At 43.0% G+C, this 13,087-nt stretch overlaps 1 protein-coding gene across 2 annotated transcripts in view; it reads left to right on the top strand.

Annotated features, from left to right (window-relative positions):
- pphln1 (periphilin 1) overlaps nucleotides 1-13,087 on the top strand; it is a 65,879-nt gene that overhangs the window by 29,106 nt on the left and 23,686 nt on the right. For both annotated transcript variants that reach the window (XM_056276019.1, XM_056276018.1), the window contains exons 8-9: nucleotides 228-283; nucleotides 9,104-9,241. In XM_056276019.1, the coding sequence (XP_056131994.1) occupies nucleotides 228-283; nucleotides 9,104-9,241 (194 nt within the window). The remainder of the gene's footprint in view (nucleotides 1-227; nucleotides 284-9,103; nucleotides 9,242-13,087) is intronic.

The following is a 13,087-nucleotide window of genomic DNA, read 5'->3' as shown; positions in this document are numbered from 1 at the left end:
CTCCCCTACAACCACCATGCACACACACAAATAGGGCAGGATGATTGTTCCAGGTTTGATTTTTAAACTGAGTTTCTGCCATCTCCTGCCATTCAGCCTCCTTGTCTTTCTCTGTCTCTTTAGGGTTTGTTTTTTCTCTTGCCCTGTCTTTTTGTTTTCCTCCGCAATCCTATCTGCCTCTCGAGTTTCACTGTTCCCATGTTTTTCTGTCCATCTGTTTCCCTCAGTCAAAGTTCCTGGCCTGTCGGGGGACGGCTCTCCACAGAGCACAGCCTCAAACAAGGTGAGCTGCAGTAAATAAATAGACTTGGTGAATATACTACTGCTGTTACTGGGGTAAAAAAGACATTTGTCTAATAATAGTAATATTTCCTTACTCTGGTATTGCAAGGTTACATAGTTGGACATGCATTACAGGACTTTCATGACCCTTGGGAGCTTGAAAGCTATAATAAAGTTAGCAACTAATATCAAAAATACACATGGGTCAGAGAAAGTCATTAGTTTCTTGATTCCTATAAAACTTATAGTAGATGCACAGGTTTTGTCTGAACAAGAACAAGAGCGTATCACCACCAGGCCTCTTTGATACAGCGATGCGTAAAGGTGCTATACTGTGATGTCTTGAAAAAGAATTTCTCCCCAAATTCTCATCTGTGTCAAATGCTCAGCCAGGCCAAAGCCAGAGTCATTTTTGTTCTGTGAAAAGGACTATTCGTTTATATAAAGTATAAAGTGGTCTCGAGCTTTGTCAGTGTACAGCAGAATGCATCTGGAACTCCTTAAATTCTATCCCTCTCATATGTCTCTTGGTGTTTAGTGCCATTGAAGTATGTTAATGGGTTTTAAAGTAGCCCCCACGCAGAGAATGAAAGGCAGCAGGGCTGTGCCTTGTTTACCTGTGGTATAAGCACACTTCAATCACGGTGGCTTTTAATGGCAGAGGCAATAAGGCCTAATTTAGGCCAAAGAGCGAATCACGCTCCCCGATAAGAGCGTCTGTCATAATCTTTTTAAAGGGGCTATATGTGAGAATCTATAGCCCCGGCCTGCCCTGTCTCATAATACCCATTTGTACCTCAAGAGGCGATAGTGAGTCATTGTAGCGTCCAGTCTGCCCTCAGTCCAGCATGAGAGTATAAAGTAGTAGTCTACTAAACCTTGCAGTGTCCTCAAAAATCTATAGCAAACTTTCCAACCTTCATTCTTTCCTCATGTCATAACAGTAATGCCAAGTGGTTGCAATATGGTGAAAAGATTGCCATTTTTTTAGTCGATCCGCTCCTGGGTCCATAAAATATAACTTTATAGTCACTATACAGTTATAAATAAAACTGACTACTAATTAACAGCAGGGCAAGAATATGCAAAATTCAACCGAATTCCTGAACTCTTGAGAGCTGGTCAAGATAACACTGCTATCTTGTAATCTTCATGTGTGGCGTCAGCCTTTAGTTTACATTATAGCTTGTTTTGCTCGGTTTTTAGCAAGACCATAGTAGCAAGAAAACAGCCACAGGAGGTGGTGGTGGTAATGGTCGCTTATATTGAAAAGTAGAAGTATGCCAAATCTTGTACACAGTTTCAGGTGCACGGTTGTGGAAAGGATCAAAACAAACAGAATACCAGCACCCACACAGCATTAGTCTTATTTCTTGTGGGCAAAAATGAACGCATTTCAGCTAATGAGGATGGCTTTTAGATGAAACGTGTTCATTTTTACCCACAATAAATGGGAAGACCATTGATCTGTGAGTGCCGGTATTCTGTTTGTTTTGATAATGGTCACTTGCCAAGAGCTTCAACCATCATTGCGTTTACTGTTCAGGGTTCGACATTAGCCATGGCCTGATGGCCTGTGGCCATAAAAGGTTACTCTGTGGCCACCATATATCCCCAGTAGGTGGCCCCCTGTGGCCACCAAGTCAAGGTTAAATTAAATTTTTTTAAAAAAACCCATCGCTCTTTGCAAATGCAACATCACAGTTCCACAAATATCCTGATTCATTTGTGCCTTTTAATTCAACATTCTACGAAAACAGCTAACAATAACTTAATTTTACTCGTCGCCGGCTAGCTGCCAATATGTCGGGGCTGCTGAAGTATGGGTTTACTAAGCTTAACGTTACTCAAGCTGCGAACACGATCCCTACAGAAGAACCAGAAACACAAAAGGTGGACTATGAAAAAACGGAACGGCAACGAAAATTTAGGTGTGAATGGAAGCAAGAGTTTAAGTGGCTAGAATATGACACATCTAAGGACAAGCCGAGAAGTCTAGCTCACTTTTCATCGGAAACAATGCCTTCAGGAAACACCACATCACAATTCATGGAAGAAGTGGACAACATTTCAGGTGTACAGTTGCACACCTTGCAGTTACGTCGCCTGAAAATATACCCATGGGGAGACAAATACGTCAAATGGAGAGTGGATAACGGGAGAAAATGACTAAAAATTTCAACATCGCATATTATTTTGTACGCAAGGCTTAGCGTTTTCGGTTTTTACCGATTTTTCCCTGAAAAATACCCAGATTATTTTAAAAAGAGCAGATCGGTTTAAACTGATTTTCACATGGATTTTATGTTTCCAGGGATCCAAAAGTTGTTCCCTTTCGTGTGAGGTTATGTAACATTGTCCTCTTGTGGCAAAACTCGGCATGCTGGATGGCTTTGAAAAATAAAAACCGAAAACTTTGAGCCTTGTCTGTACACAACGAAATCACATTCAGTGCTTTCCCTGGGCTTATCGAACTCCATATCAAGAACGGCATGGCCATGGTGTATGGATATGCAAACGACAAAGCCATAGCCAGGTGGGTTGGTTTAATTCTAATCTAGTTAGCTAGCTAGCTGGTTAGGTTTATATGCTGCAAATTAATGTAGTGCTAATGCTACTAAGTAGAGCAGCTACCTAAATTTGTTGGACAAATAATGTAACGTTGGCTACTCTTCATCAGCAGTAGGCTATTGTTGGCTAGCTCGCGTAGCATATTTTCTGTTTGTATTGCAGCTAGTTGCTCATAGTTAATGGTGTCAACGTTGTTGTCGGCAACTTTACTGCTGTAGATTCATTCCCCACATCTACAACGACAGCTGGGAACCAACACTGGAGAAGCTGTGCCAATCCCGGTACATTTCGGTTGTTGTGGATTATAATTGTACTGCTTTTTGTAATGTTTTTATTGCACACATGACTGACGCCAGGACAATGCTGGGAGGGAGGGAGCAAGCAAGCGAGATCGTGTATGAGGCAGAGGGATGCGAAAAAGACTGAACTGAGACTGTGAGAGAATATATGTACCATGTTTACAAAAACTTGAGTTTTCAATTTAAATAATTCTAAAAAAAAAAATTCATTCTGCCCATGTGTTTTGACGATTTTGACTACAGTTAGAAGTATGTTATACATTTTCTACTGCTTTTTTTTAATGTTTTTATTGCAGACATGACTGACAGGCACAATGCTGGGAGGGAGGGAGACAGGGATAGAGGGAGCGAGAGAGAGAGCGTGTATGAGGCAGAGGCATGGGGGGTGCGAAAAAGAGACCGAACTAAGAGAGAGACTATGTATGTACGTTTGCAAATGAAATTGTTTTCAATTTAAATAAATAGTTATATATTTTCATTTTGTTGATGTCTTTTCGTTTGTTGATTTGTCACAGTGTTTTGTTAAATTGCCTTTTCTGTGTTTTTACATTTGGGCCACCAAAAATGTACTTTGGCCACCAAATTTAGGGGCTTGGTGGCCCATGGGGCCGGTGCTTAAAACTATTAGCGTCTATCCCTGACTGTTCCATTCATTGACTACATTCAACATGATTGACAAGAGCTTAGAATACGCCCTCGGGGCAGCACTAGTTTCTCCATCCTCTCATATTGGACTGAGGGCAGACTGGGCGTTACAGTGACTCACCATCGCCTCTTGAGGTCAAAGTGATATTATGAAACAGGGCAGGCTGGGTATAGCTGATCAGTTAGCATGTTAACTTAAGTAGAAAACTCTTGTTACACTTTACAATAAGGATACATTAATTAACCAGTAGTAAGCATTAACTAACAGTTAACTAATGTCTAGTAAGCATTTTCTAATGGTGTTCATCGTTTACTATCAGTACCTTAATTAACCTGTAAACCCTTACTAAATGTTGACGACAAATTTGTTAAGTTACTTAATGTTTATTAGGGTTAAGATATGTCAATGCTTATTACTGTAATAACTAATGTTAATAGGGTTAGTTAACTGGTAATTGTAATAGCTCATGTTAATCAATGTACCTTTATTGTAAAGTGTCACCAATATCTCTGCAATGCAATACATAGACGTCTTTTGACATAATGTCGAAACTGTTATTACTTCACATTCCGTTGATAATTTTAGTTAATTTTTGAATATTTAAAACTAAAATTTGGCATATTTCCTCTTTAAATTTATAATTTTTACATTTATATGTTAACATGTTTTTTTAATTACTTTTATATATATATATATATATATATATATCTCAGTTGTTTGATCTATGTTCACTCGTTCAGCTTCCCACACTTCACCTTGCAGGTAATATGCGAATGCCCTGCTGACGCGTCTCTTTAGAGCCCAGTCAACAGAATGAGAAGTGCTCCGGGCCCGGCCGTGGCCAGGGGTAAAGGGTATGGCAAGGGCCACCCACCCTGTGTGAAGGGGCTAACTCATTAGCCTGAATCATAACCTTATCACGGGATCTTAACCACAAAGCTTGGGAGACTCCCTGAGGAGCTTGCTGGAATGTGTTTAGACCATTAAAAATGAACAATCCCTTCCTTTTTTTCGTAAGCAGGACTTGCCTATGTTTGGTAATTACTACTGTCTGGAAAACGCCACAAAATCATAGTGGTCCAGTATTAACAGGGGCATTCCTGCAACAGAAAAGTCACAAGAACCCTGCCGCAATGAATATCTGCCTTCCAAATATATCTATACATGTAGAGCTGTAATTCAACTCAGTTAAGGGCTATTTTAAGCATTTTTCACTTCCAAGCCAAAGCCTCATTTTATAATATCATTAGCAGCTCTCAGATCCTACCCAGCATATCCTGGAAGCAATCAAAATGTTGCCAAGCTTGTAATGCTGCTTCTGTTTATAAATATTTGTTGTATACTCACTGGATCATCCTTTTCACTGGTTTAAGAAGTACTCAGCCATCTGTTTGAACCCAACCGTACATTTTGTACACCAGAGATCACAAGATAGAGCAAAAGCATGTGTAAGCAAATGTGCACAGACAAACATACACACTCACACACAGCCCTCGTCCCTCCCCCTTCCTCCCATCCTAATGTGCGTTTTCCAAAGAGCCACCCGTACCCCACCCTCCAATCAAGTACTGTGATGAAAGTACTGTGGGCCATCTGCACGCGCACGCGCACACACACAAGCCCCTGCAATGTTTGATGTAGCCCATGGTGTGGTGTTATTGTTCTCTGCTCTCGGGGCACAAACCCATAACCTTGGCCAAGATGAAAGGACTGCGGCGTGCCCCCAGTAAAGCCCGCTCTAATGGCCTGCCTGCCATGGAGGTAGAACAAACACGCACACACTCCGGTTTCCTGGAGCCATCTCAGACAGAACAGGACAAAGAGAACCTCTGCTCCTGTCAGGGAGTCACAGCGGCCTGGATGTTGAGGACCCCATCGGGTCAACAAATATGATTCACCCACAACAGACTATACAATTATCAGCTAATGTGTGAGTTGATTAGGGCCACGTTATGCGTAATTGCTCACTCATGCAAGTTCAACACCAAACTGGCAGTGACATGCTATTTTTAACAGAAAAATTGTGAAAAAAAAACGTCCATTGATCTCATAAGTTTTAAGTTTTGAAGTGAAAAAAGATTACCTCAAGACCGACATCATTTTACTTTTAGCCTGGTTTAACTTGGAATATATTTGCTTTTGAGCAGAATGTTGTGTTAGGGTTTGCTTGTGTTAACTTTAGGTGAAATGTCCAGATGTGGATTTTTTCCATTTGCAGACTAAGGGGGCTTGAAGACTATCTCTGTCTCACAAATGCTGGACCTTTTTTTGTTCATAGCTTGGGGGGGGGGGTGAAAAGAGAATAATTGGATGATGCATTACTAGATGCGTATTTATTTTAGATCTTGTGTCTCGCATTTTTTCCCCTTCTGTGCTGTCTAAGAGAGTTGACATGAACTCAGTGCGTGGCCTCTTTCCCCTCTTATATGACCGTACTTTAGTCACGGCTGGCCAGCTCTGCTCCCTTGCCATCGAGCCCTAATAGTTTCATCAGGAAATGAGCAAGAGAACTCGAGCGGTAATCCAATTGGCCTCAAATCTCGCTTTACTCTTTCTCTTCACCCTCCCAGTAATATTTAAAGGCACTAGTCTCTAGTCCACTGACTCTGTTTGGTTCAAGGCCAATTTGGTTCCACCCAATTCAAGATAGCCAAAAACACGAGGAACTTGTATTTAACTGATAACCTCTTATGCCGGGATCAGACTACACAATATTTTTGTCTTTCACGATGGTCACTATGTCAGATTAGGCAATCATAGTGCCATACATTCTTTCCGTGTCTTGGCCGAGAGACTGGCAACAGCACAAGTATGACCCTGACCAATCACCATATACTGCCTTTCATGATCAAGAAATAAAAATGACGATTGTGGACGCTATTGCGGCCAATGCTACTGGGGAATGCTAAGCTAGCATAGCTTAACCAGCTACCCAGCGGGTTGCTGAAGTGCCTCCACTATTTCTCGCCAGCTTTTATTTTATTTTTATTTTACTTTATTACTTTATTGATCCCCATGGGGAAATTCTTCCTCTGCATTTAACCCATCCTAGCTGTGTAGCCAGGAGCAGTGGGCAGCCGCCGTGCAGCGCCCAGGGACCAACTCCAGTTTGTCTTGCCATGCCTCGGTCAGGGGCACAGACAGGAGTATTAACCCTAACATGCATGTCTTTTTGATGGTGGGGAAACCTGAGCACCCAGAGAAAACCCACCCAGACACGGGGAGAACATGCAAACTCCACACAGAAAGGACCTGGGATGACTCCCCAAGGTTGGACAACCCCGGGGTTCAAACCTAGGACCTTCTTGCTGTGAGGCGACAGTGCTAACCACTGCGTCACCATGCCGCCGACTATCTTTTTTGACTTTGTCATGGTACTCCCTCAAGGAAACGTGAAAAAGGCAGGGGTGTTGTTGCCACTGCTCAGCGAACCTTTCCTCGGTTTTGTCAGCAGCATCCCTCTTTCTCTTTGCCATGTTTACATACACTCACCGGCCACTTTATTAGGCACACCTGTCCAACTGCTCGTTAACGCAAATTTCTAATCAGCCAATCACATGGCAGCAACTCAATGCATTTAGGCATGTAGACATGGTCAAGACGATCTGCTGCAGTTCAAACCGAGCATCAGAATGGGGAAGAAAGGTGATTTAAGTGACTTTGAACGTGGCATGGTTGTTGGTGCCAGACGGGCTGGTCTGAGTATTTCAGAAACTGCTGATCTACTGGGATTTTCACGCACATCCATCTCTAGGGTTTACAGAGAATGGTCCGAAAAAGAGAAAATATCCAGTGAGCGGCAGTTCTGTGGGCGAAACTGCCTTGTTGATGCCAGAGGTCAGAGGAGAATGGCCAGACTGGTTCGAGCTGATAGAAAGGCAACAGTAACTCAAATAACCACTCATTACAACCGAGGTATGCAGAAGAGCATCTGTGAACGCACAACACGTCGAACCTTGAGGCAGATGGGCTACAGCAGCAGAAGACCACACCGGGTGCCACTCCTGTCAGCTAAGAACAGGAAGCTGAGGCTACAATTCGCACAGGCTCACCAAAATTGGACAATAGAAGATTGGAAAAACGTTGCCTGGTCTGATGAGTCTCGATTTCTGCTGCGACATTCGGATGGTAGGGTCAGAATTTGGCGTCAACAACATGAAAGCATGGATCCATCCTGCCTTGTATCAACGGTTCAGGCTGGTGGTGGTGGTGGTGGTGTAATGGTGTGGGGGATATTTTCTTGGCACACTTTGGGCCCCTTAGTACCAACTGAGCATCGTGTCAACGCCACAGCCTACCTGAGTATTGTTGCTGACCATGTCCATCCCTTTATGACCACAGTGTTCCCATCTTCTGATGGCTACTTCCAGCAGGATAACGCGCCATGTCATAAAGCTCGAATCATCTCAGACTGGTTTCTTGAACATGACAATGAGTTCACTGTACTCAAATGGCCTCCACAGTCACCAGATCTCAATCCAATAGAGCACCTTTGGGATGTGGTGGACCGGGAGATTCGCATCATGGATGTGCAGCCGACAAATCTGCAGCAACTGCGTGATGCTATCATGTCAATATGGACCAAACTCTCTGAGGAATGTTTCCAGTACCTTGTTGAATCTATGCCACGAAGGATTAAGGCAGTTCTGAAGGCAAAAGGGGGTCCAACCCGGTACTAGCAAGGTGTACCTAATAAAGTGGCCAGTGAGTGTATGTGCACCAGAGAGCACTCTGTCATCCTATTGGTCAATGTCAAAGAATACATCATAGGAGATGTCAGACTAGGCAGGAAAATACAAAAGATTTTGACTTGCTAGACTTTTTGTCAGGTTGTGATGGGGCATCCTAGACGCCACATCGCTGTTCTACAATTATTTCACACTACACGGGGTAAAGATGCCCGTTCATCGTTCCTGCCGTTCATAATCGGGCCCAACTATGGACATTTGTCGATGATGACAAGTCTGAACCCAGCATTACAGCCTACTTTACAATTTAGCAGTTTTGTTCATTTGTCTATTAGGGTTTCAACATATTATATGTTTTGCAGTCAGCATTTATTAGCAGTTTATATAAAAGTGGACATGCAGAGCATGTCTTACTTGTTGCTTTTTTGTGTACTGAATATACTCATGCAGTTTGACAAGTGTTTAATGCATGTTTCACTTCTGTTAAAAAAAAAAATTTCTCCTACTAGTATTTTAAAAAGTACTGATTTTCCTTTCAGCATTTATAATAGTCACCATGTCCACTGTTCTGCAAGCTTTTCAGAGCTGCAACTCACTTCTTTCCCCCCCAACTTTAGGAGGAGGCCCAACCTCTGGAGGGGGAGAAAGAGGAGCCAGTGGTGAGTGCTGCCACAGAGGAGAGCCACAAATCTATTGATAGCGTCCAGGCACGACGCACCAGCGCTATCACTACTAAAGCTCTGGAGATAGAGAAGGTACCTGCCTTTCAGTCCATGTCATTCCCAAGTCATCTTGCTTCTACCGGCTTACTTTGTTTTTTACTAAAAACATTTAGCTGATGCTCTGTGTGAGTAGGTAGGAGTCCAGAGAAGGGACTCCTCAAACCTGTGGCCTTTCTGTAACATGATGGTCTGTCTCCATCAGCAAGACCACTCAACCCCTCTAAACCATATTTTCCCTATTCCATGTTTCAATGTTTTTCAGTCAGCATCACCTCAAGTCCTCAGTTCAAAATTCTTTATTTTTCTTAGCTGGTAGTTAGAAAAGGTAACAAGATCCCTTTTTTGGGGATTTTATTATAGCTTTTTTGAAAAGAGTAAGAATAATCGCCATGCTATCCCCCTTGGAATATAGAATTGTCCTTGACATTTACACGTTGCTCCAACAGCAATATTGAATTTGTAAGCCGCAGCTTTAGGTCTCAGTTTGGGACATGACGAACACATGTTCCTGGCTTACGCTGCCACACATATTATGTGCTTGGCTCCTCTGACTCACTTACAGATCACCGTACTGAAATAAGTTTACTGAGACAACCACCTATTATGGCTCCACCGTGGCAGGAAACTTGCTATTTTAGTTCATATCTCACATCCCCTTTTACTACCTAATTTTACCATTTAAGCTGCTAAATATGGCTATTATAAAAGTATAAGACCAACATGTGATGGTTAGTTACCTGCCTAAGTAACTTGTAGGTTTTTGCAGCTTACAAGCCACAGTGAAGCTTCCCAACATTTGCTTTGAAGCTGTTGCTAATTTCCCACTAGGACTCCCTGACTGGCATTACTGGAACAACCAGCCATTATGCCCTTAAACCAGTTTCATATCCTACAACTCACACACCACAACCCTCCCCCAATGGCTTAATTGTCTTTACAAATGCACACACATGCACAATAACACAAACTCCCATTCTTATGCTTGGATTTTTTGGATGCTTGGATTTTTGTGTCAGTCAGTTTATTCATAAAGTTCCCCAAAAAATATGCACACGAGTTTTTCTTGGTGATATTGGTATGAGGTTTCACTGGCAGCTAACTCGGTAACTCAAGTAGATGCAAGCACACATGGCACAGGGACACACAAACACATAAACATGTACACACACACACAACCACACACACACACACACACACCTTTTTGATTTAAGAATTAAAATACAGGAGAACTTGGCCAGGCCCTCGATTTGCACATACAGTAAAACAGGAGTAAAGTTGAGAGAGGATGAAACCACCCCAAGCCTCAGTCTTCAGCTCTACTCAGCGATCTAATGAAGGCCATGCCTGCACCACTGGGCCCTACTGCTGAGTTACTAGGCCCCTTGATCCAGAGCCAGCTCTGCCCTGGAGCACACAACAGGCCCTCACATCGAGCTGCACTGCAGAGCCCACCAAGCTATGTCCCAGAGCCTATAGACTAATATAACACTGCTGCTGACGCTGCAGCTTGTAGCCTGTTTTATAGCCTGCATAACCCCACCACCATCACCCACCTCATCAGTCTCTCATTTGACAAACTCACATTCACTTTCATTTTATAAGATGCTCCATATAATATTCAGGGACGCAGTGTTTCAAGTTTTTTATGATGTCATGTCTCTGAGAAGATTGAGAATTTGAAAAAAAAGCTGTGCAAGGGACTTCTAAAACTAGTGGTCAGATATAGAGTGAATGGCCTCAATACTGCCCATGTTGCCCTGTCATAGTCAGTATGAATCATGCTCTATATAGTCTAGATTTAAGTCTGGAATACCAAATAATATATGAGATAAGCGTTGATGTGACTTTTTAAGTTTTTTTTTTCCTTTTATCTTGATTTCAGACACCATACTCCCATCTGTTTCTATTGAAGATTCTAGCTTATCCCTCCTTTTGACTCTGGTTTGTGTGTGTGTGTGTGTGTGTGTGTGTGTGTGTGTGTGTGTGTGTGTGTGTGTGTGTGTGTGTGTGTGTGTGTGTGTGTGTGTGTCAGTCTTTCTCACCTCACAAAAGACAGAAGTAATGCCCTTCTACGGATAGCTTAATCTTTTTTCTGTTGCAAGGAACCATCTAGCCACAGTGACTGATGCATGTTAGAATTCAACAACTACTTCACAGCTACTTTTACTACTTTCAGGTTTCTGTAGAGGTTTTTGATACCGAATAAAAGTATGAAAAGGGAACTGAATAAAGTCCTGGTCTTGAAGAGTTTGGCGATTGCAGAGAGAAGATTGGATATCACTTTTTTTTTTTTTAGTTGCAGTACACATAGCTATAGACACAAATGTCATTTCATGTGTTTGGTACATGTGATGTTTGTTTCTGTTCAGAGTGGATCCTCACCTCATATTAAGTCATATTAAACTCAAACCTAAAATTTTAAATCTAGTCAGTAAATTAAGGTTAGAGAAAATAATGAAGGGTATTTTTCCAGTATATATGGTGTAGGAGACATGTATTTTAACAAATAACCAGATTTGTAGAGTAGACTAAGACCTCCAGAGTCTTTGTTAAAGACCAAAGCAGCTGGTGGACTAGACAAACTCAACCAGCTCCTGCAAAAAATTTACAGGCATTCAGCTGGCATTAATTTCCGAACCCCCCACCACATATAAGTAAACAACAGTCTTAAGTCAGCCCTCATCTATCAGAAAGCAACTCAGTCACTTTCACGTCAGCCCTGTGAAGTGGCGGCAGTGTTACTATTGTGTTGCTAGTGCCTGACAAGTGTCAGCCAGATGTTTAGCTTTCTGCCGCCAATCTGGTCTAGCCATCTCTTCCAGACAGACACACACACACAGTGTTCTGAGTCCCAGTATCCCTTTTACAGCAAACTAGTTGTCTCCACCCGTTAACAGATCACAAACTGAGCTTTCCAGCATCGGTTTGCCAGCCTACTGGGCTGTGCTATATCGGTGCCTCACTGTGTTTGTGCAGCTAAGTGAAATGGCTCTGCTGTAATTTAACCTGAGTCCCCTTCTCATTGTCCGAGTTGACTTTGGCGGCAGAACAGATTGACTGGTTGCAGTGACTTGACAAGGCATGAGAGGCAATAAAGGGTATTAAGTTCTATTTGTTATAGTCTGGTCAGTTGTAGTCTGTGATACAAGATGGGATTTGATTGCATTTGTTGAGTAATGTAAATATTGCTGTGGGGATGGGCCAAGCCATCAGTGTTTTTCAAAGACACAAGAGTAGAGCCTCTCCAGAGCTAGACTGATTTGTCTAGCAGGTCTAGAGAGCTGGCAGAGTGGCACCATGGCCCCTGACTCTCTCACCCTTTCCTTCACTGCCTTTCTCATCTTACCCTTCCAGATGCTAAGCAAACGTGCACTCCTGCTTTCCATAGAGATAAGATGGTTCATTCGTGGTTAGGCAGCATGGTGGCCCAGTGGATAGCACTGTTGCCTCACAGCAAGAAGGTCCTGGTGCCGCTCTGATGGCCAAGCAGACTAAACCGCTGTTCTTGCAACCCGCTCGTCATGTGGCTGGGTGGTTCGTATCCCAGACTCGCCGTAACCGGTCACGGCCAGAGCGTCCACGGGGTAAGGCATTCATTAGGCCACCCTTACCCGAGGGATAGCGGATGTAGATCGGTGTAGTGTTCGGGGACTCGTCGTTCTCCAGCGACCCCTCTGGCCCATCCGGGCACCTGCAGCTAAGCAACCGAAAGCATTCTCCCTACGTCTCCTTCGCGGCCTGAAGGTAATGCAATCCATGCGAGGCTTCAGCATGTAAAACAGCAAGAGCTGTTGACACGAGTTTGGAGGAAGCTGGTCTTACAACTATCTCCTTCCTCTGGAAACGTGAGCCAGGGGAGTTATTCGACAAAAGTTCCGG

This window comes from Lampris incognitus, chromosome 3 (genome assembly GCF_029633865.1).
Source record: "Lampris incognitus isolate fLamInc1 chromosome 3, fLamInc1.hap2, whole genome shotgun sequence".
NCBI lineage: Eukaryota > Metazoa > Chordata > Actinopteri > Lampriformes > Lampridae > Lampris > Lampris incognitus.
Note: the sequence above shows the minus strand (reverse complement) of the source record. Positions and strands in the feature narration are given on the sequence as shown.